The 24,330-nt window shown below is 43.6% G+C and overlaps 1 protein-coding gene across 1 annotated transcript; it reads right to left on the reverse strand.

The window, feature by feature from the left end:
- Window positions 1-17,307: 17,307 nt before the first annotated feature.
- Window positions 17,308-18,986, reverse strand: c10h11orf96 (chromosome 10 C11orf96 homolog). The gene has a single exon (XM_014124716.3). The coding sequence runs from the start codon at window positions 18,581-18,583 to the stop codon at window positions 18,200-18,202; it is 384 nt and encodes a 127-aa protein (XP_013980191.1). The 5' UTR covers window positions 18,584-18,986; the 3' UTR covers window positions 17,308-18,199.
- Between the last annotated feature and the right edge of the window lie 5,344 nt (window positions 18,987-24,330).

The following is a 24,330-nucleotide window of genomic DNA, read 5'->3' on the forward strand; positions in this document are numbered from 1 at the left end:
GACAGCGATTGCATAAAGGAGTTCTGTATCTATAATTCTTAAAATAATTGTTATGTATTTTGTCAACGTTTATGATGAGTATTTTTGTAAATTCACCGGAAGTTTTTGGTGGGAATACATTTTCTGAACCTCACGCGCCAATGTAAAAAGCTGTTTTTGGATATAAATATGAACTTGATTGAACAAAACATACATGTATTGTATAACATAATGTCCTAGGAGTGTCATCTGATGAAGATCATCAAAGGTTAGTGCTTCATTTAGCTGTGTTTTGGGTTTTATTGACATATATGCTTGCTTGGAAAATGGCTGTGTGGTTATTTTGGTCTATGTACTCACCTAACATAATCTAATGTTTTGCTTTCGCTGTAAAGCCTTTTTGAAATCGAACAATGTGGTTAGATTAACGAGAGTCTTATCTTTAAAATGGTGTAAAATAGTTGATTGTTTGAGAAAATTGAATTGTGGTATTTTAGTAGTTTTTGTATTTCGCGCCATGCGATCCCATTGGCTGTTGGCTAGGGGTCCCGCTGGCGGAACGGGGTTCCGCTAGCGGAACGCATAGATGCAAAAGGTTTTAAAGGAAATATAGTATTATTTCTAACAAAGATATCTACATATATTTCAGGATGTTGTGTATCCCTGGGAATAATCAGAATTAATGTAAACATTGCAGTTGTGAAAACATAGCTTGTCCGAAAAAAGCGGTCTCAGGACATAACTTAACCTGGGTATGGAGTTAGTGGAGCCGCGGGACAGAGTAAGTTAAGACAGCTTCAAATTTCTGTACTGAATAAAATATTACCACTACTTTTTTAAATCTGTGTCTATCTTTATTTCCCAAACACAATTCAACACTGTCACAATAGCTTTTTTGTCTTTTAATCATTTGAAGCCTCTTATAACACAGGCTTAACACCTAACAAACACTTTGTACTTTTTTAACACTTTTAACATAACCCTGTTGTTACCTCATGTCACAGCGATAATGCCTTGTATTACGCCTGGGAAGAAAACACTTCAGTGTGCTCAACTTTCCATTGGCTCAACCATTGGCTCAACTTACCCCATGGCCATTGGCTCAACATACCCCAAGGCAAACATTTGGACTATATTAACCCACACAGCTACAAAGAGGCATTTTCATGCTAGGTTTATGGTGTCGTGCAAAGCCACGCAGTCAAATCAAATCAAATCAAATTGATTTATATAGCCCTTCGTACATCAGCTGATATCTCAAAGTGCTGTACAGAAACCCAGCCTAAAACCCCAAACAGCAAGCAATGCATGTGAAAGAAGCACGGTGGCTAGGAAAAACTCCCTAGGAAAAACTCCCTAGAAAGGCCAAAAACCTAGGAAGAAACCTAGAGAGGAACCAGGCTATGAGGGGTGGCCAGTCCTCTTCTGGCTGTGCAGGGTGGATATTATAACAGAACATGGTCAAGATGTTAAAATGTTCATAAATGACTAGCATGGTCAAATAATAATAATCATAGTAGTTGTCGAGGGTGCAACAAGCACGTCCGGTGAACAGGTCAGGGTTCCATAGCCGCAGGCAGAACAGTTGAAACTGGAGCAGCAGCACGGCCAGGTGGACTGGGGACAGCAAGGAGTCATCATACCAGGTAGTCCTGAGGCATGGTCCTAGGGCTCAGGTCCTCCGAGAGAAAGACAGAAAGAGAGAAAGAGAGAATTAGAGAGAGCATATTTAAATTCACACAGGACACCGGATAAGACAAGAGAAATACTCCAGATGTAACAGACTGACCCTAGCCCCCCGACACATAAACTACTGCAGCATAAAAACTGGAGGCTGAGACAGGAGCTCTCAGAAGACACTGTGGCCCCATCCGATGATACCCCCGGACAGGGCCAAACAGGCAGGATATAACCCCACCCACTTTTCCAAAGCACAGCCCCCACACCACTAGAGGGATGTCTCCAACCACCAACTTACCGTCCTAAGACAAGGCCGAGTATAGCCCACAATGATCTCCGCCATGGCACAACCCAAGGGGGGCGCCAACCCAGACAGGAAGACCACGTCAGTGACTCAACCCACTCAAGTGACGCACCCCTCCCATGGACGGCATGGAAGAACACCAGTAAGCCAGTGACTCAGCCCCTGTAAAAGGGTTAGAGGCAGAGAATCCCAGTGGAAAGAAGGGAACCGGCAAGGCAGAGACAGCAAGGGCGGTTCGTTGCTCCAGCCTTTCCGTTCACCTTCACACTCCTGGGCCAGACTATACTTAATCATAGGACCTACTGAAGAGATAAGTCTTCAGTAAAGACTTAAAGGTTGAGACTGAGTCTGCGTCTCTCACATTGGTAGGCAGACCATTCCATAAAAATGGAGCTCTATCGGAGAAAGCCCTACCTCCAGCCGTTTGCTTAGAAATTCTAGGGACAATTAGGAGGCCTGCGTCTTGTGACCGTAGCGTACGTGTAGGTATGTACGGCAGGACCAAATCGGAAAGATAGGTAGGAGCAAGCCCATGTAATGCTTTGTAGGTTAGCAGTAAAACCTTGAAATCAGCCCTTGCCTTAACAGGAAGCCAGTGTAGGGAGGCTAGCATTGGAGTAATATGATCACATTTTTGGGTTCTAGTCAGGATTCTAGCAGCCGTATTTAGCACTAACTGAAGTTTGTTTAGTGCTTTATCCGGGTAGCCGGAAAGTAGAGCATTGCAGTAGTCCAGCCTAGAAGTAACAAAAGCATGGATTAATTTTTCTGCGTCATTTTTGGACAGAAAGTTTCAGATCTTTGCAATGTTACGTAGATGGAAAAAAGCTGTCCTTGAAACAGTCTTGATATGTTCTTCAAAAGAGAGATCAGGGTCCAGAGTAACGCCGAGGTCCTTCACAGTTTTATTTGAGACGACTGTACAACCATCCAGATTAATTGTCAGATTCAACAGAAGATCTCTTTGTTTCTTGGGACCTAGAACAAGCATCTCTGTTTTGTCCGAGTTTAAAAGTAGAAAGTTTGCAGCCATCCACTTCTTTATGTCTGAAACACAGGCTTCTAGCGAGGGCAATTTTGGGGCTTCACCATGTTTCATTGAAATGTACAGCTGTGTGTCGTCCGCATAGCAGTGAAATGTAACATTATGTTTTCGAATGACATCCCCAAGAGGTAAAATATATAGTGAAAACAATAGTGGTCCTAAAACGGAACCTTGAGGAACACCGAAATTTACAATTGATTTGTCAGAGGACAAACCATTCACAGAGACAAACTGATATCTTTCCGACAGATAAGATCTAAACCAGGACAGAACTTGTCCATGTAGACCAATTTGGGTTTCCAATCTCTCCAAAAGAATGTGGTGATCGATGGTATCAAAAGCGGCACTAAGATCTAGGAGCACGAGGACAGATGCAGAGCCTCGGTCTGACGTCATTAAAAGGTCATTTACCACCTTCACAAGTGCAGTCTCAGTGCTATGATGGGGTCTAAAACCAGACTGAAGCGTTTCGTATACATTGTTTGTCTTCAGGAAGGCAGTGAGTTGCTGTGCAACAGCTTTTTCTAACATTTTTGAGAGGAATGGAAGATTCGATATAGGCCGATAGTTTTTTATAATTTCTGGATCAAGATTCGGCTTTTTCAAGAGAGGCTTTATTACTGCCACTTTTAGTGAGCTTGGTACACATCCGGTGGATAGAGAGCCGTTTATTATGTTCAACATAGGAGGGCCAAGCACAGGAAGCAGCTCTTTCAGTAGTTTAGTTGGAATAGGGTCCAGTATGCAGCTTGAGGGTTTGGAGGCCATGATTATTTTCATCATTGTGTCAAGAGATATAGTACTAAAACACTTTAGTATCTCCCTTGATCCTAGGTCCTGGCAGAGTTGTGTAGACTCAGGACAATGGAGCTTTGGAGGAATACCCAGATTTAAAGAGGAGTCTGTAATTTGCTTTCTAATGATCATGATCTTTTCCTCAAAGAAGTTCATAAATGTATTACTGCTGAAGTGAAAGCCATCCTCCATTTGCGAAGGCTGCTTTTTAGTTAGCTTTGCGACAGTATCAAAAAGAAATTTCGGATTGTTCTTATTTTCCTCAATTAAGTTGGAAAAATAGGATGATCGAGCAGCAGTGAGGGCTCTTCGATACTGCACGGTACTGTCTTTCCAAGCTAGTCGGAAGACTTCCAGTTTGGTGTGGCGCCATTTCCGTTCCAATTTTCTGGAAGCTTGCTTCAGAGCTCGTGTATTTTCTGTATACCAGGGAGCTAGTTTCTTATGACAGATGTTTTTAGTTTTTAGGGGTGCAACTGCATCTAGGGTATTGCGCAAGGTTAAATTGAGTTCCTCGGTTAGGTGGTTAACTGATTGTTGTCCTCTGACGTCCTTGGGTAGGCAGAGGGAGTCTGGAAGGGCATCAAGGAATCTTTGGGTTGTCTGAGAATTTATAGCACGACTTTTAATGCTCCTTGGTTGGGGTCTGAGCAGATTATTGGTTGCGATTGCAAACTTAATAAAATGGTGGTCCGATAGTCCAGGATTATGAGGAAAAACATTAAGATCCACAACATTTATTCCATGGGACAAAACTAGGTCCAGAGTATGACTGTGGCAGTGAGTAGGTCCAGAGACATGTTGGACAAAACCCACTGAGTCGATGATGGCTCCGAAAGCCCTTTGGAGTGGGTCTGTGGACTTTTCCATGTGAATGTTAAAGTCACCAAAAATTTGAATATTATCTGCTATGACTACAAGATCCGATAGGAATTCAGGGAACTCAGTGAGGAACACTGCATATGGCCCAGGAGGCCTGTAAACAGTAGCTATAAAAAGTGAGTGAGTAGGCTGCATAGATTTCATGACTAGAAGCTCAAAAGATCACACACTATTATCACACACTATTTAGTTCAGTTCTTTGCACCCCATCATTGTGAGGTATTGTTTGTTTTGTTACACACCTCTAGTCGGAGCGCTGGGTTTCCCGTAATTTAATCCTCCTGTGTATGATAGTTTTTGCCTGCCTCACTAACGGCTCCTATTCCCTGCCTGTACCTTAGCCTATCGGATCTCCTGTTATCAACCTGTTGCCTGATCTCCCGGATGACGTTACTAGCCTTTTCCCTGCCTGTACTGTTGCCCTTTTGGACCCCCTGTGTATGACCTTCTGCCTGCCCCTGGACCCAGCTACCTGCCTCCTCCTGTGGTCCTTTACCAATAAACACCTGCTGCGCCCTGCACTTGAAACCAGCTCTGTCTCCCATTGTGTTCATTAGAACAGCTCTTTCTAACAAAGTATATCCTCCTGAATGTTCATGACAAACAAGTTTCACACTCCTAAACACACAGATACTGCACTAAACTGCAGGCTGTAGGCTGTAGGTTCTATCACCAAGCCATCATAAATCAATTGCTAGCGCCAAGCCCCAGAGGCCCAATTCAGTCCCACAGACACAGATGAGCCAGTACTGAGAAACCTTATTCGATGCATAAACAGTATTGAAACATAATCTTGTAATTTTTCTACCATAGTGCAATGGGGCGATAGTGATTTGGGCATGTCACCTTGGTTTTTCTTGGGCACTGGGATGATGATAGTCTACTTGAAGCAAGTGGGGACTGCAGCCTGTTAGAGGGACAGGTTGAAGATGTCAGAGAAGACGCCCGCAGGCTGGACAGCACACTCTGAGGACATGGCCAGGGATGCCATCTGGGATAGCGACTTGGTGAATATTCACTCTTTTGAGAGTTTTCCTCATGTCAGCCTCGGAGAGCGAAAGCACCTGGTCTTCCGGAGCAGCGAGAGTCTTCCGGGATGGCTCAGTATTGTCTGCCTCAAAGAGAGCATAGTATGTATTAAGCTTGTCTGGGAGGGAGGCTACGGTGGGTGTCTTTGATATCTGTGATAGTCTGTACTCATTGCCACATGCGTCGCAATCCTGAGTTGTCGAATGTCGATGCAAGTTTGAGTTTGTACTGTCTTTTTGTGTCCCTAATGGATTTGCGGAGCTCGTACCTGCCTTGTACATGTCACGCACCACCAAGTCATCAGGGTTCCTTCTGCTGACATTGAATGCTGCTGTAGAGGCTCTCAGCATTGTATGGATTTTTGCATTCATCCAGAGTTTTTGGTTGGGGTATGTCCAGATTGTTATTGTGAGTACAACTTCATCGGGGTGGCAGGTAGCCTAGGGGTTAGAGCATTGGGCCAGTAACTGAAAAGTTGCTTGATCGAATCCCTTAGCTGGCAAGGTAAAAATCTGTTGTTCTGCCCACATTTCCTAATGAAGCCTGTGACTGATGGTGTACACTGAGCATATCAAACATTAGGAACACATTCATAGTATTGAATTGCTTGCATCCCCCCTTTTGCCCTCAGAACAGCCTCAATTCATCAGGGCATGGACTCTACAAGGTGTCGAAAGCATTCCACAGGGATGCTGGCCCATGTTGACTCCAATTTTACCCACTATCAGGACTCAGCCTAAGAACCAGATGCAGACACAGGAGCCAGATAGTACAAGTCTCAGAGTTTATTATAGTTCAAGAGGCAGGCAAAGGGTGATAATCCAAATCAGAGTCAGGCAGGTACAGGACGGCGGGCAAGATCAGGGTCAGGACAAGCAGAAAGGTCAGAACTGGACTAAGTTCTAAGAAAAACTAGTACACAGGAACACGCTGGTAGTACTTGACAGGACAAGACAAACTGGCAACAGACAAACAGAAACGCAGGTTTAAATGCACAGGAGAAAATGGGGACAAATGGGAGACACCTGGTGTGGGGTGGAGACAAGCACAAGACAGGTGAAACAGATCAGGGTGTGACACCCAAAGTTCTGTCAAGTTTGCTGGATGTCCTTTTGGTGGTGGACCATTCTTGATGCACACAGGAAACTGTTGAGCTTGAAAAACCCAGCAGCATTGCAGCCTGGTACCTACTACCATATACGTACCGATTGAAGGCACTTAAATCCTTTGGTCTTGCCCATTCACCCTCTGAATGGCACACACACATAATCCATGTCTCAATTGTCTCAAGGCTTAAATATACTTCTTTAAGCTGTCTCCTCTCCCTTATCTACACTGATTGAAGTGGACCAGAAGCCATGGATTACAGGCAACATCCGCACTGGGCTAAAGGATAGATCTGCCGCTTTCAAGGAGCGGGACTCTAACCCGGAAGCTTATAGGAAATCCTGCTCTGCCCTCAGACGAACCATCAAACAGGCAAAGCGTCAATACAGGACTAAGATCGAATCGTACTACACCGGCTCCAAAGCTCGTCGGATATGGCAGGGCTTGCAAAACATTACAGACTACAAAGAGAAGCACAGCCGAGAGCTGCCCAATGACACAAGCCCACCAGACGAGCTATACTACTTCTATGCTCGCTTCGAGGAAAATAACACTGAAACATGCATGAGAGCACCAGCTGTTCTGGATGACTGTGTTTTCACGCTCTCCACAGCCGATGTGAGTTAGACCTTTAAACAGGTCAACATTCACAAGGCTGCAGGGCCAGACGGATTACCAGAACGTGTAATGTGAGCATGCGCTGTGTGTATTCATTGTGTCTTCATTGACATTTTCAACCTCTCCCTGTCCGAGTATGTAATTCATGGCTCACATCAACACCATTATGGCAGAAACTCTAGACCCACTCCAATTTGCATACCGCCCCAACAGATCCACAGATGATGCAATCTCTATTGCACTCCACACTGCCCTTTCCCACCTGGACAAAAGGAACACCTATGTGAGAATGCTATTCATTTACTACAGGTTCAGTGTTCAACACCATAGTGCCATCAAAGCTCATAAATATGCTAAGGACCCTGGGACTAAACACCTCCCTCTGCAACTGGATCCTGGACTTCCTGACGGGCCGCCCCTAGGTGGTAAGGGTAAGTAACAACACATCCACCATGCTGATCCTCAACACAGGGGTCCCTCAGGGGTTCGTGCTCAGTCCCCTCCTGTACTCCCTGTTCACTCATGACTGCACGGCCAGGCTCGACTCCAACGCCATCATTAAGTTTGCCAATGTCAGTGGTAGGCCTGATCACCAACAACGACTAGACAGCCTATAGGGAGGAGCTGGCCTGGCCTTGTGGTGTCAGGAAAACAATCTGTCCCTCAATGTGATCAAGACAAAGGAGATGATTGTTGACTACAGGAAAAGGAGGACCGAGCACGCCCCCATTCTCATCGACGGGGCTGTAGTGGAGCAGGTTGAGAGCTTCAAGTTCCTTGGAGTCCACATCACCAACAAACTAACATGGTCCAAACACACCAAGACAGTTGTGAAGAGGGCATGCCAAAACCTATTCCTCCTCAGGAGACTGAAAAGATTTGGCATGGGTCCTCAGATCCTCAAAAAGTTCTACAACTGCACCATCGAGAGCATCCTGACTGGTTGCATCACTGCCTGGTATGGAAACTGCTTGGCCTCTGACCACAAGGCACTACAGAGGGTAGTGCGTACGCCCAGTACATCACTGGGGCCAAGCTTCCTGCCATCCAGGACCTCTATACCAGGCGGTGTTAGAGGAAGGCCCTAAAAATTGTCAAAGACTCCAGCCACCCTAGTCATAGACTGTTCTCTCTGCTGCCGCACGGCAAGCGGTGCTGGAGCGCCAAGTCTAGGTCCAAGAGGCTACTAATCAGCTTCTACCCCCAAGCCATAAGAATAACATTTGATTTGATTTACACTGGTTTCACCTGGTCAATCTCTGTCATGTTCTGAATGTTTTGTACACTCAGTGTATGTCAACTTACCCTCGTTCTCTCACTTGTTGTTTTTCAGCAACAGTTTTTGACAACCATCTACCTCCCCACCACCACCAACTATAATAACCCGTCATTGGAACTCCTTTTGCCCAGAATTCGATACCAGCAACCTGAGCAACCAGCCATAAAGCAAACTGCCATTACATCATCTGGCTCCAAGGATCTCCCCTCAGAGACTGTGGGAGTTAATGTAATGTAGCTAGGTGCAACTGCTATGTTAATGTAATGTAACTAGGTACAACTGCTATGTTAATGTAATGTAACTAGGTACAACTGCTATGTTAAGGAAACACAGGAACAATGGTTACATTGGTTGCATCTGGACATACATTAGCTGAGGCAATTAGTACATTTATTGCATCTGGACATACATTAGCTGAGGCTATAAGTACATTTATGGCAGCTGGACACAACTAATGGATGCATTAAGTCAGGGCCATAAGCTCATTTATGACAGTCAGACATACTAATGTCGGAAGGACACAGGAAGGAGGATGGTGGTAAAATGACCAACAGGTGAAATATAAGTATACAATAAATGTATTATTTTTTGTATGACATAAGGGGTCCTGCCACCATTATAATCTAACCAGAAGCAGAGATGGGCGTTACGGGGCATAAACCATCAAAGAACTCGGACTAAAAGATAATGGTGGCAGAAGGACTAAGGGGAGTAACTGCATTTACATATGGGATGTAGCCATATGCTGTATGTGTATAAAAGCAAAGCCAGTGCTGAGGGGAGTCAGTCGTTACATGGACCAGCTCGGCTTTGCTACTTTGTATTAAAGCCTATATTGAATTCACAAGTTCTTGTAAGAGTGTTATATTTTTGAGGCAATATTCCACGACAAGACGAGGCCATTCCCCAAACTATTTAATAAAATGTAATATTGCAATCCGTCTTTGTTGTTCATTCGGTTAAGCCTGTACTCGATTGAACTGATATTGGGCTCCCCTGAAAAAGAAGCCCTGTTTATACCTGGTGCTAATATATGGTTGTCGTCATCCGATCAAGATGATCCAATCACTATTTGATCAAGATGATCTACGTCTACACATGGCATTAAAATGTGTCTCGTCTGTCCACAGTGTCTGCATTGTGACCAGATTTTACTGGTCCAGAACCATCTACACTTGTGAGCTATCGATACATAGTGCGTCGCTGACTACCTCCGGAGGTGGTCAAAAATATCTGATTATAATCAGTTCGCAGTGTGTTTTTTGATCGTCTACACCTGTCTAAAATATGTGAGCACAATCAGGCTGTGGGCACAATCAGGTCAAAGGACAAATGTCAGCAGGTATAAATAGGCCTCGAGATTCTTATCTCAATGGGACTCACCTTGACTATCCTTTGGACAAGGCATGGATGCTCAAAAGGCAAAGCAATACAAAAATATTAATAAGCACGGCACAAGCAGGAGTTCTATGCATGTTGCCTTGTTGTTTACTCCCATTATTGGCACAACTCTTGTCCCCACCGCTCTCTTTCCCTGTGAGACTCCATCTGATCTGGAACTGAAATCTTTATGTAACAGAACACTGTTACATAAGAAATGACAGAACAACTGATGATTCCACAATACTGCCCAGAACAAAAAAACATTTAATTGGAACACAAACACCTCAAACAAACATTAGGCTTAACAGTTCTTGGGGACATAGGGTGAGATAAAATATTAGTTATACTAGTGTATCTCAATATTCAAGTGGCCAAAATACAGCAGCACAGTGAGGATCACCAACTGTGAAACATCATTAACAATAAGGAAACTGAACATGTTGTTGAGCCGGAATGGTTCCTCACGGTCAAAATGTCAGAGGGAGTTAGCATCAGGGGGAATGAAGCGGTGTTGAGTATCAGCCTTGGAGGGTGGTGTTGCCAAAAGCGAAGGGTGGGGGTTGTTTTTTCGTAAATCACATTTTTATCACTCGCTCCCATCTCCAGGGCAACAGTATAAAAAGTAGGTTGTGGGAGAAGGAGAGCGAGAAAGGAGATATGAACTAGAGTGGCCAATCTGTCACCACGACACGAGCAATGAGAAAAACATTCATCTCTTTCTCGCTCTCCTTCTTTCTCTTCCCTGCTCCCTCCATCCCTCCCTTCCTCAAGTCCTGCCCTCTGATCTGTGAAACAAAGGTTTGTCGACTCGCATTTTCTGGTAAAATGAGAAAAACATGTATGAGATATACGACACCAATTGAAGGTCATGGTAAACACAAGTACTGGCGTGTTTTGGGGTTTTTGAGTGAGTGGGGGCCTGGTGGGGACATTGACTATTTATATGCATCCAGCTGTCTGGAGTGCTGGGTCTGTTTACGACATTACACTAGCAGGGTCACCAAGCAGGCTCACAACCAAGTCACACAGCGTTGGTGTGGAGTGTAATAGAGCATGCATGTGCACTAGCATAGATGTGCATGCACCCAAGCATAGATGTGCATGCACCCATAAACTTACACACACATGCACACACGTGTGCACATGAGGGAGAGTGAAACGGTTACTCCATCAAACTTCAAATGACTATAATAGTTAAAGGTGTGCAAAGGTCTCCATAAATACCATAACCCTTAACAATAATGCTCATTTAGGCTTGATTAAATAAGCCTCAACAACATTCTTGTCTATCACTACATTTTAGTTTTTTTTGTTTTTGCTGAAGGCAAAAAGAAAGAACAACGGCTTACTACAAGGAACACAAGCCACAGACATGACTTTTATGACATTTTCTGGTTCAGAAATTAAACAAATGATACTGACATGATTTGAGAAGACACTTGTATAACTGGGAAATAAACATTTACAGTGTATGTCAATAATGATTACTCAGATAATGAGATATGATCTACCTAGCTAGTTAGCTATGGCCAGACAGTGTATTCCCAATCAAGGTGATGAAGCTGCCATTGTTAAGACGGCTGTTTCTAGCTTCTAGCTCCTAAGAAACTTTGTTTTTTTGTGTGTTATTTCTTACATTATTAGCCCAGCATTATTTTGATGTTATTACATACAGTCGGAAATAACTTTTGGATATCAGAGCAGCGGTAACTCACCAGCATTACGACCAGGAATACGACTTTCCCAAATTGGATCCTTTGTTCATACCCCCCAGTGCAATTTAACTTATTCCAGAGGCTGCTCCAAAACACTGCCGGTGAAGAGGTATTTGGAATGGACTTCTAGTCCGAATCAGGAGGCGTGCACACCATCCACCGCTTCCGAGTATATTACTCGCTAATGTTCAGTCTAAGGATAATAAAGTAGATGAGCTCAGGGCGAGGATCTTCTTCCAGCGAGACATCAGGGATTGTAACATACTCTGTTTCACAGAAACATGGCTCTCTCGGGATATACTGTCCCCATCCATTCAGCCATCTGGGTTCTCAGTACATCGCGCAGACAGGAATAAAGAACTCTCCGGGAAGAAGAAAGGGGGGTGGGGTGTATGTTTTATGATTAACTACTCATGGTGTGATTGTGATAACATACAGAAACTCAAGTTCTTTTGTTCGCCCAACCTAAAATACCTCACAATCAAATGCTGTCCGCATTACCTCCCAAGAGAATTCACTTCAGTTATAGTCACGGCTGTGTATATTCCCCCTCAAGCCGATACCACGACAGCCCTCAAAGAACTACACTGGACTTTATGCAAACTGGAACCACATATCCTGACGCCGCAATTCAATGGCTCAGACACGAGACATATGTGGCAGGGTCTACAGACAATCACGGACAACAAAGGGAAAACCAGCCACTTTGCGGACACCGACGTCTTCCATCCGGACAAGCTAAACACATTCTTCACCTGCTTTGAGGATAACCCAGTACCACCAACGTGGCCCACTACCAAGGACTATGGAGGCCGACATGAGTAAGACATTTAAGCATGTTAACCCTCGCAAGGCTGCCGGCCCAGATGTCATCCCTAGCTGCCTCCTCAGAGCATGCGCAGACCAGCTGGCTGGAGTGTTTACTGACATATTTAATCTCTCGCTATTCCAGTCTGGTGTCCCCACTTGCTTCAAGATGTCCGCAATTGTTCCTGTACCCAAGAAAGCAAAGGTAATTGAAGTAAATGACTATCGCCGTGTAGCACTCACTTATGTCATCATGAAATTATTTGAGAGGCTAGTAAAGGATCACACCTCTACCTTACCTGATGCCCTAGACCCACTTAAATTTGCTTACCACCACAATAGATCCAGTGACGATGCAATCGCCGTCGCACTGCACACCACGCTATCCCATCTGGACAAGAGGAATACCTATTTAAGAATGCTGTTCATTGACTATTGTTCAGCATTCAACACCATAGTACCCTCCAAGTTCATCATTAAGCCCTGGGTCTGAGCCCCGCCCTGTGCAACTGAGTCCTGGACTTCCTGGCGGGCCGCCACCAGGTGGTGAAACAACACCTCCACTTCGCTGATCCTCGACACAGGGGCCCCACAAGGGTGCGTGCTCAGCCCCCTCCTGTACTCCCTGTTCACCTATGACTGCGTAGCCACGCACGCCTCCAACTAAATCATCAAGTTTGCAGACGACACGACAGTAGTAGGCCTGATTACCAACAATGACGAGACAGCCTACAGGGAGGAGGTGAGAGCCCTGGTGCCAGGAAAATAACCTCTCACTCAACATCAACAAAACGAAGGAGCTGATCGTGGACTTCAGGAAACAGCAGAGGGAGAACGCCCCTGTCCAAATCGACGGGACGGCAGTGGAGAACGTGAAAAGCTTCAAGTTCCTCGGCGTACACATCACTGACGATCTGAAATGGTCCACCCACACAGACAGTGTGGTAAAGAAGGCGCAACAGCACCTCTTCCACCTCAGGAGGCTGAAGAAATTTGGCTTGGCCACTAAAACCCTCACAAACTTTTACAGATGCACAATTGAGAGCATCCTGTCGGCAACTGCACTGCCCGCAACCGCAGGGCTCTCCAGAGGGTGGTGCGATCTGCCAAACGCATCACCGCTAACTACCTGCCCTCCAGGACACCTACAGCACCCGGTCACAGGAAGGCCAAAAAGATAATCAAGGACATCAACCACCTGAGCCACAGCCTGTTCACCTCGTTATCATCCAGAAGGCGAGGTCAGTACAGGTGCATCAAAGCTGGGACCGAGAGACTGAAAAACAGCTTCTATCTCAAGGCCATTAGACTGTTAAATAGCCATCACTAGCCGGCTTCCACCCGGTTACATAACCCTGCACCTTAGAGACTGCTGCCCCATATACATAGACTTGGAATCACTTGCCACTTTAATAATGGAACACTAGTCACTTTAATAATGTTTAAGTGATGTTTACATCATCTCATCTCATATTTATGTACTTTACTCATCTCATATATGCTGTATTCTACTCTACTGTATTTTTGACAATGGCACTCTGACATTGCTCAATCTAATATTTATATATTTCTTAATTCCATTCTTTTACTTTTAGATCAGTGTGTATTGTTGTGAACTGTTAGATACTACTGCACTGTTGGAGCTAGGAACACAAGCATTTTGCTACACTTGTGATAATTGGGCTCCCGAGTGGCGCAGCGGTCTAAGGCACTGCATCTCAGTGCCAGAGGCGTCACTACAGACACCTAGTTTGAAGCCAGACTGTATCACAACCGGCTGTGATTGGGAGTCCCATAAGGCAGCGCACAGTTGGCCAGTGTAGGCTGTCATTGTAAATAAGAATTTGTTCTTAACTGACTTGCCAAGTTAAATAAAGGTTAAATATATTTTTTTTAAACATATGCTAAATATGTGTATGTGACCAATAAAATGTGATTTGATTTGAAACAGCTAAACTAGCTAGCTAAATGTTTTAGTTGATAAGACTTGTTGTATGACAAAACAAATGTATAATGAACCTTAGCTTGCTAGCCAGTTGAGCTGACAGGCGTTTTGCACTGGTTTTAGTCATCAATCTAGCAAAAGGAAATATTTTATTAATGTTTTAGTGTGTGTGTGTCCCAACCCCCAGAAAGCTATGACCTTTAGCTTTCACCTGGAATGTATTATTTGTCTGAGAAAAAAAACACTTTTCAACACATATGATTTGGTTCACAATAAAAGTATAATAATACATATATAAATATGACGATATAATTATGTTTTTTAAATGTGTGAATGAATAAGCCTTTTCATATTTTACAATATGTCCAAATATAGTTATAATCTGTTTTAAAATATTTCACCTTTTCAATTACTGTACTAAACATATCATGACATTAGTGATAGTCAAAATCTGTTAAATTTGTGAACGTCTAAATCAACCTTTGGGCCATTTAAACAGCATGCATCCCACCTATAGGGGAGAAGGGCTATGTAAAGGGCTCGATTTTGTTGTTCTGAGCATATACAATGTGTCTGCCTGAGATGTAAAACAAATTTGACTTCTTTACTTATTTTAGGTTTAAGGAAGTGTGTAGGTTGCAATCTTTATCATAGGGCTATGACATGTATTTAGATCCGCCTGCTCGAGACAAATTCAGAGATTGCTTTGCCATGTCTGTGCCCTGAAGCAGTCAAGCTGGATAAATGTTTTTTTAAGGACTGTCCCTTTGACTTAATGTTTCAGTGAAGTGATATAAATGGATGTAATGATGCAGCCGACCACCAGAGACAAATACAAGTTTATTCGATAGATGACATTTACATGGTCCTAGGAAGGTCTGGATGGCTGTCTTCTCACATAAAACAGTGGGGAATCAATCAAATACATCATGTAAACATATACATATTTTTTTAAGTAATTCTAGTGCCCGATGTTTTTTTCACAAAAAGTAAACTATCTAACTGCCGCCAGAAAGCTAACTAGTTAACAAAAAACGTGGCTTACTACTCAGATAATTCAGCTATTTCTGATCAAATGTTACCATGTATGGCTAGCTAGACCCTTTCTGACAAATGTACCGTGAACACAAGGTTAGCTAGCTGGCAAACGTTAGCTAGCCCATGTGTAGTTTAGCTAGCCTAGCATTTTCTCAGTCACAAATACTCTTGCCACTTTAAGATGTCAATAAATAAAGATCACTGTAAACAGTAGTGACATTACAAGTGATTTATTATGGTTAGCTAGAAGGAGAACTGTGTCTTGCCTTCTCATTCTGCAGTATAAATCCGACTGACCACCTACCGCCACATTGCAGCACAAAGGAAAAATTAAAACTACTTTGAAATCCCGGCACTGGATTATTTCCTGACTGGAATAGCTGGATCAAATGTAAAACGTGAAATAGAGTTCTGATTGTGTTCTCAACAGTACAATACTGAGCATGTGACCTCAGAGATGTGTGAAATTGTGCATTCAAATCTGATAAATTGTAACCTTTTCAAATTATGGCATTTTCACAATGCCCTCAAATGGCATAATTTCCAAGCATTCCAGAGGAGCATTCTGACAGGTAGCGATGCCTCTTTTAGTCTTATACCAAGAATACAAAATCTACCCTGACCAAAATATTACTTCAGATCATTTTGTGATGCATTTAGCTGTTGTATAAAGAAAGGTTTGGAAAAACAGGGAAACCTTTGCCTGACACTTTTAAGGGTCAGTGGCCCATAACATATAACACGTTTTTACAAATTCGTAACATATTGTACGTTTTGCAAATTTGCAACATATAGTATGAATTGTAATTCTTAGCATATCATACTAAATTGGTGATGGACATTCACAAATTAATACGTACCATACGAAACGCAATATATCCTACCAACAGGAGTGTCTTGATTTACTTACAGAATAATACAAAAGGCCCTGAGACCAGGTTGCGCTAATAGGAATATTCCAAGTTCAGACAGAAGGGGGAATCAGTTCGCTATGATCTCCAGGAACTTTACTCGTGGTTTATATTTTCACTTGTTGCGTAACTAGTACTGCCCGTTGATGTTTAGGAGGCAGCTACAGTAACTGCAAGATATTAACATCTTCAGTTTTTATTTTTATTTCATCTGGGTATACTTATGTATCCTGCTATCACTCTAGCACTACCTGTAGCTCCCGTCATCAATAGGTCTCCAAGGGACAGCTGAAGGTTTCATGAAAACTCAAGTGGACACTATCCTTCCAGCAGTGTTTTGTTATGGTTTTGCTTGCTGACGCAAGCTGAACATGACTTAAGTGCATCATGAAGCTAGTGAGCTTGAAGAAGAAGGTCAAATTTGTCAGTTGAGTGTTTATATATGAACCTGACCAGAGGAGTTTAGAACGTGGAAGAAATATGTGCAGAGAGATGTGATTTAAGGATGTGCATTTGCGTGAAAAAAAAGCTGTGCACTTGTTGAAAGAGGCAGTATGCAGAACATTTGATTCTGGTGCTGTTCCTGAGCCAAAAGGGGTCTCCTAAATGGACAGAAATGTATGCATATCCTATTCTCTCCTCTCATGAGGTAATAGATTGATTCCTATTATATCATAATATGAACCATTCAGCTAACATTCAAACCAAAATGTTATGTAACTAATTAACAACTAACTTCTACAGTGTATCTTCAAGTGTTTGCATGTGAGCAAAAGAGAAAACAGGTGGATATCGTTGCAAATATTTATTACATATGAAGCAAACTAACAAATATAGATGTAAACAATGTAAAAAAAATGATATTAATCTTAGAAATCAAGTGTGACTTTAGGAGTCAAACGAGTCAACGACAAAATAATGTTTGTAGATTTGCTATGTTACAAACAAAATAAGAGAATAAATACTTTCACATCTGGAAAGGTATTTTTTGTGAGTGGCATTCGCTAGCTGTGGAGCTTAACATAGAAATAAGAGCGGTGCCAAAACGTTGCAAAGTAACTCCTAAAATCAGTTACCATTGAATATCTTTCAATACACAGAGTTTAGTCAGTCAAATCTGAATGAGCTGTCTCTTTCCATTATGACTGCACTTGTAGAATCTGTTTGAAGCAGAACACAAAACAGGCACAACATAGAAAAACAACATTGTTTCCATCCTTTTATAAAAGAAAGGACAAAGACATTCCACATTTAACACATTTCAAGTTCAAAGCCCCTGCTGTCCTGAAGTCCTCGCCAGTAGAAAAGGAATATATCTGAAGAAGAATATCTCTGAAGTGGTGTATTCAACACTGTGTCATAGCGTATATGCTACACTTAGCTTCTCTAAGAGGCGTTAGCAATATAACCAGCCGGTGATATATATTACAGGGTAGAGATCTTTACAAAAATGCGTCAAATGCATACCGTAGCCACATATATTGATATGCTAATATATGTGTATGTGGAAACATATATTTTCAAGGAGAATGGCCTCTATGCACAGGAGCAGCTTGGATATCAGTCCAGTTCAGTTGAGTTCATTGGGCCCCCGTGTGAAGCAGAATTGGAAGGGAAAGGGGGCGTGTGCCAGTGCCAGGCAGGGTGCGTACACTTCTCCACTTCTCCTCAGGTCCTGCCCGTCAATGGGCAGAGTCAGAGTCACTAGAGTCCAGGCTTTGCTGTGTGGGCGTGGCCGTGGGCGTGCGTCGACCAGTCGTCGGACAGTAGAGCGCCTGCGTGCTCCGGCGAAGGTTCTCCAGGGACTGCAGGAAAGACCGGCGCGCCCTCTCCTCTTCCAGGGGCGAGGCGCCCTCCTCCTCCACCTCGGTGATCTCGGCGAAGGTGACGGGCTGGGTCTTGAAGCGGGCCTCGCGGGCCCGGCGGGGGCGGCTCTTGCCACGGGCGGGCCCCTTGGGGACGGGGAGCTGCTGGGGGAACTCCTCCATGGTCGAGGAGAGAAGATGGGCAGGTAGCATGTGGTGGAAGCCCTGGGTCTCCATGGGCATCTGACGGACAGCAGCCATGTGTAGAACACTGGGTGTGAAAGCAGGTGGGAAAAGCAGTTGTTTTGCTCCTTCGTCTCCCCCTCTCTCTCTCTCTCTCCCTCTCTCTTTGGTGCCTCCTCTTTTGTCAGATGCTCTTTCTCAGGAAAGACGGTGAAGCAAAGTTCTCTTAACCATACAAAAATCTCCCAAAGTCCTGGATAATGAAACTCTGTGTCTGTACCAAAGAGCTGCTGTATCAGATGTCGGCCTCTATTTTCCAATTCTCTAATCTTTGAGTCCTTGTCAGTACTGCAGAGCCTGTGCGAGGGGGAGGTTGCTACATATGTCCACTCGTGCTGTTCCTCCTTCTTGTTGTTGTTGTTGTTTCTCTATGTCGCTGTATCTGCCTCAGTCAGCAAGTGCTACTGACACAGACAGCTCCGGCACTGGCTTTTATAGCGCAGTCTCACTACCCACTCAACTTTACTACTCCACCCCCTTCCCTCTCTGGCTCTGTCGTCACTAGTTAACACAGCCACAATGCCATAAACCCCGCCTATTTCTACAATTTCTCTTCTTAAAATAAGATTTTAAACCTAACCTTAACTCTTACCTTAACCACTCTGCTAACCTTATGCCTAACATTAACCTTAAATGAAGACCAAAAAGAAAATGTTTGTTTTCAATCCTTTTTTACGATAGAGCACATTTGACTTTGTGGCTGTATTATCTAGTGGAAACCCTCGATATCTCTCTGTGCCAAAATCAAATCGCTCCCTCTCAGTCATGGTTCCAGCGTCCATAGCAGTTGCCCAGAGTCAGTCTCCCTAAATAGACAGAGATGAAGTGAGAGAGGAGCAAGAGAAAGAGGGGTGTGCCGTGTGGTAGAGAGCGAGAGAGAGAAAGAGAGAGAGCGGGATGGGTGGCTGGAGAGTGGGAACGAATGAGAGTAAAGGGAAGACTGAAATAAACCAAAAGATTTAGAGGTTGAGGGTCCTAGAGAGGCATGAGCTGTTACTCTCCCAAATTGTTGGGGGAAACATGTAGCTAGTTACCTGTGCTTATATGTATGCTAACAAGCAAAGATAAACAGTGGCATTAAAGGGCAACTGTACTTCCTGATTTGGCCTCATTTTAGATTTGGTTCATTAAGAAATGCTAGCGGCCATGACTGAGTTGGTTTTGGGAAGTGTTTTGATGTGTGTGTGTCTCTTGTGTGTGTTCGCAAGTGGGAAGAGTTACCCAAATTATTTAGCCAATTTGGTTCAGCCGGCTGGTGTGCGACCGTGGCAAAATTGGTTTGATTTTGGACAGTCTATCTCCGGGTCTGGATTTACCACGCTTTACGATTGGGTCGCGTTCAGCTGCACTCCAAATTGATGATTACCTGTGGGCATGTGGGCAGGATTGAAACAAACACAACCTTCATTTACGTTGTGATGCAGTCACGACCACAAGTCTCACAAAACTCCGTTTTGGACGAGACTGATGTTATAAACAAATGATCCTATTTACACTTTTTTGGTCAATTTTGACTGTAGAATCAATGTTCCTGACTCATATCAGTGCCACATAGGCTGTTTTCTAAATGAGAAGTTAGTTTTTAGGGGCAGTTGCTCTTTAATAAGTTATGCGATCCCCACATAAATACATACACACATGCAGAGAACAGATTAAGTACATACAGGAGGATACCAAGGATTTCAGAGCGTGTGTCGGACCATTTAACCATAGAGATCCTATTAAAATCATTTTCTATAATTCTCTATGCTTTTACCATTGACTTCATAATTTAGACAATGTATAGAACAACTGTACAAACAAAGATTGTAAAGACACACACACCTAACATAAAGATACACATCTACTGAATGCACATACAGTATATGGATGTATGGGATCTGTACCCATCTACAGGTAACGGCCAAAATAAAGAAACACCAACATAAAGTATCTTAATAGGGCGTTGGGCCACCACAAGCCGGCAGAACAGCTTCAATGCGCCTTGGCATAGATTCTACAAGTGTCTGGAACTCTTGTAGACAACATTCTTTGACCTCAAATCCCATAATTTGGTGTTTTGTTGAGGGTGGTGGAAAACGCCGCTATCTGGTGATTGAGACACACACACACACACACACACACACACACACACACACACACACACACACACACACACATACACACACACACACACACACACAATGCTCCTTTGAGACCCCTCTGTGAAAGTCACTGAGATCTCTTCTTTAAACAATGGTACAGTTGACAAAATAATGGGCAACTGGGCATTTTTATACATGACCCAAAACATGATGGGATGTTAACTGCTTAAAGGTCCAATGCAGCCATTTTTATCTCAATATCAAATAATTTCTGGGTAACAATTAAGTACCTTACTGTGACTATTTTCAATGAAAATAGTAAAAAATGCTTTTTTAGCAAAGAGAAATTTCAGATGGTCTTTTCAAAGAGCTCTTACACTAAAAGAGTATTATCATAATTTTCACAATATCACAGTATTATTCCAACCTCATAGTGTGGAAATATACACTGAGTGTACAAAACATGCTCTTTCAATGACATAGACTGAACCAAGTGAAAGTGAATCCAGGTGAAAGCTATGATCCCTTATTGATGTCACTTGTTAAATCCACTTCAATCGGTGTCAATGAAGGGGAGGAGACAGGTTAAAGAAGGATTTTTAAGCCTTGAGACAATTGAGACATGGATTGTGTATGTGCGCCATTCAGAGGGTGAATGAGCGAGACGAAAGATTTAAGTGCCTTTGAACGTGCCAGGCGCTCTGGTTTGATCGTGTCAAGAACTGCAACGCTGCTGGGTTTTTCCACGCTCAACCGTTTCCCCTGTGTATCAAGAATGGTCTACCCCCCCAAAGGACATCCAGCCAACTTGACACAACTGTGGGAAGCTTCGGAGTCAACATGGTCCAAAAGCTGAAGAACATAAACGCATCCAGGTACTTTTTGCAGGTACTGGAGTTATAGGTGGACACTGCTGCTCATGCTCCCAGGTGATTTTATTATAACGTTTTGACTCATAGGTCTTCATCAGACATCCAGCATCTCTGTGGAACGCTTTCGATACCTTGTGGAGTCCATGCCCCGACAAAATGAGGCTGTTCTGAGGGCAAAAGAGGGTGCAACTCAATATTAGGAAGGTGTTCCTAATGTTTTTGTACACTCAGTTTACGATAACCTCTCCAAAAAAAAAGTAGCTGTTTGATGTTTTTCACACCTGTATATGTCTTGTTGTATGGAAGTCTATGCAATAGAATGTTTGCAGGCTGATAAAGGAATGTTGAGACAAGTTGGAATGTTCACATGGTCATTGAACATGACTGTATCAAACAATGATGTTACATTCTATTGGGTGGATCTCGTCTTTAAAAAAAATGGTATTTAGTCAATTTTGCCATCAGATCAATTGATTTACCTAGACTGACTCATTATTGAAACAACAATGTTACGAATATCAGAAGTACATATTTGTTTTAGGAAAATTGGTCAAACTAGAAAACAATGCAAGTCCAAGAGATTTACATCTGGTAGCATATTGGTTTCATCGGGGTGGCAGGAAGCCTAGTGGTTAGAGCGTAGAGCGTTTTTTTTTGTACCTTTATTTATCCAGGTAGGCCAGTTGAGAACAAGTTCTCATTTACAACTGCGACCTGGCCAAGATAAAGCAAAGCAGTGCGACACAAACAACAACACAGAGTTACACGTGGAATAAACAAACGTACAGTCAATAACACAATAGAAAAAAGTCTGTATACAGCATGTGCAAATGGCGTGAGGGGGTAAGGCAATAAATAGGCCATAGTAGCGAAGTAATTACAATTTAGCAAATTAACACTGGAGGGATAGATGTGCAGCTGATGATGTGCAAGTAGAAATACTGGTGTGCAAAAGAGCAAAAAAGTAAATAAAAACAATATGGGGATTATGTAGGTAGATTGGATGGGCTATTTACAGATGGGCTGTGTACAGCTGCAGCGATCGGTTAGCTGCTCAGACAGCTGATGTTTAAAGTTAGTGAGGGAGATAGAAGTTTCCAACTTGAGGGATTTTTGCAATTCATTCCAGTCATTGGCAGCAGAGAACTGGAAGGAAAGGCGGCCAAAGGAGGTGTTGGCTTTGGGGATGACCAATGAGATATACCTGCTGGAGCGCATGCTACGATGGGTGATGTTATCATAACCAGTGAGCTGAGATAAGGCGGAGCTTTACCTAGCAAAGACTTATAGATGACCTGGAGTCAGTGGGTCTGGCGACGAATATGTAGCGAGGGCCAGCCGACGAGAGCATATAGGTCGCAGTGGTGGGTGGTATATGGGGCTTTGGTGACAAAACGGATGGCAACTGTGATAGACTGCATCCAGTTTGCTGAGTAGAGTGTTGGAGGCTATTTTGTAAATGACATCGCCGAAGTCGAGGATCGGTAGGATAGTCAGTTTTACGAGGGTATGTTTGGCAGCGTGAGTGACGGAGGCTTTGTTGTGAAATAGGAAGCCGATTCTAGATTTAATTTTGGATTGGAGATGTTTAATATGAGTCTGGAAGGAGAGTTTACAGTCTAGCCAGACACCTAGGTATTTGTAGTTGTCCACGTATTCTAAGTCAGAACCGTCCAGAGTAGTGATGCTAGTCGGGCGGGCGGGTGCGGGCAGCGATCGGTTGAAAAGCATGCATTTAGTTTTACTAGCATTTAAGAGCAGTTGGAGGCCACGAAAGGAGTGTTGCATGGCATTGAATCTCGTTTGTTAACACAGTGTCCAAAGAAGGACCAGATGTATACAGAATGGTGTTGTCTGCGTAGAGGTGGATCAGGGAATCACCCGAAGCAAGAGCGATATAGTTGATATATAGAGAGAAAAGAGTCGGCCCGAGAATTGAACCCTGTGGTACCCCCATAGAGACTCCCAGAGGTCCGGACAACAGGCCCCCCGATTTGACACACGGAACTCTATCTGAGAAGTAGTTGGTGAACCAGGTGAGGCAGTCATTCGAGAAACCAAAGCTGTTGAGTCTGCCAATAAGAATACGGTGATTGACAGAGTTGAAAGCCTTGGCCAGGTCGATGAATACAGCTGCACAGTATTGTCTCTTATCGATGGGGGTTATGATATCGTTTAGTACCTTGAGCGTGGCTGAGGTGCACCCGTGACCAGCTCGGAAACCGGATTGCACAGCGGAGAAGGTACGGTGGGATTGGAAATGGTCAGTTATCTGTTTATGAACTTGGCTTTCGAAGACTTTGGAAAGGCAGGGCAGGATGGATATAAGTCTGTAACAGTTTGGGTCTAGAGTGGCACCCCCTTTGAAGACGGGGATGACCGCGGCAGCTTTCTCATCTTTAAGAATCTCGGACGATATGAAAGAGAGGTTGAACAGACTAGTAATAGGGGTTGCAACAATGGCGGATCATTTTAGAAAGAGAGGGTCCAGATTGTCTAGCCCAGCTGATTTGTACCAGTCCAGGTATTGCAGCTCTTTCAGAACATCTGCTATCTGGATTTGGGTGAAGGAGAAGCTGGGGAGGCTTGGGCAAGTAACTGCGGGGGGTGCGGAGCTGTTGGTCGGGGTAGGGGTAGCCAGGAGGAAAGCATGGCCAGCCGTAGAGAAATGCTTATTGAAATTCTCGATTATTGTGGATTTATCGGTGGTGACAGTGTTTCCTAGCCTCAGTGCAGTGGGCAGCTGGGAGGAGGTGCTCTTATTCGCCATGGACTTTACAGTGTCCCAAAACTTTTTGGAGTTAGAGCT

This window comes from Salmo salar, chromosome 10 (genome assembly GCF_965601325.2).
Source record: "Salmo salar chromosome 10, fSalSal1, whole genome shotgun sequence".
NCBI classification, from domain to species: Eukaryota; Metazoa; Chordata; class Actinopteri; order Salmoniformes; family Salmonidae; genus Salmo; species Salmo salar.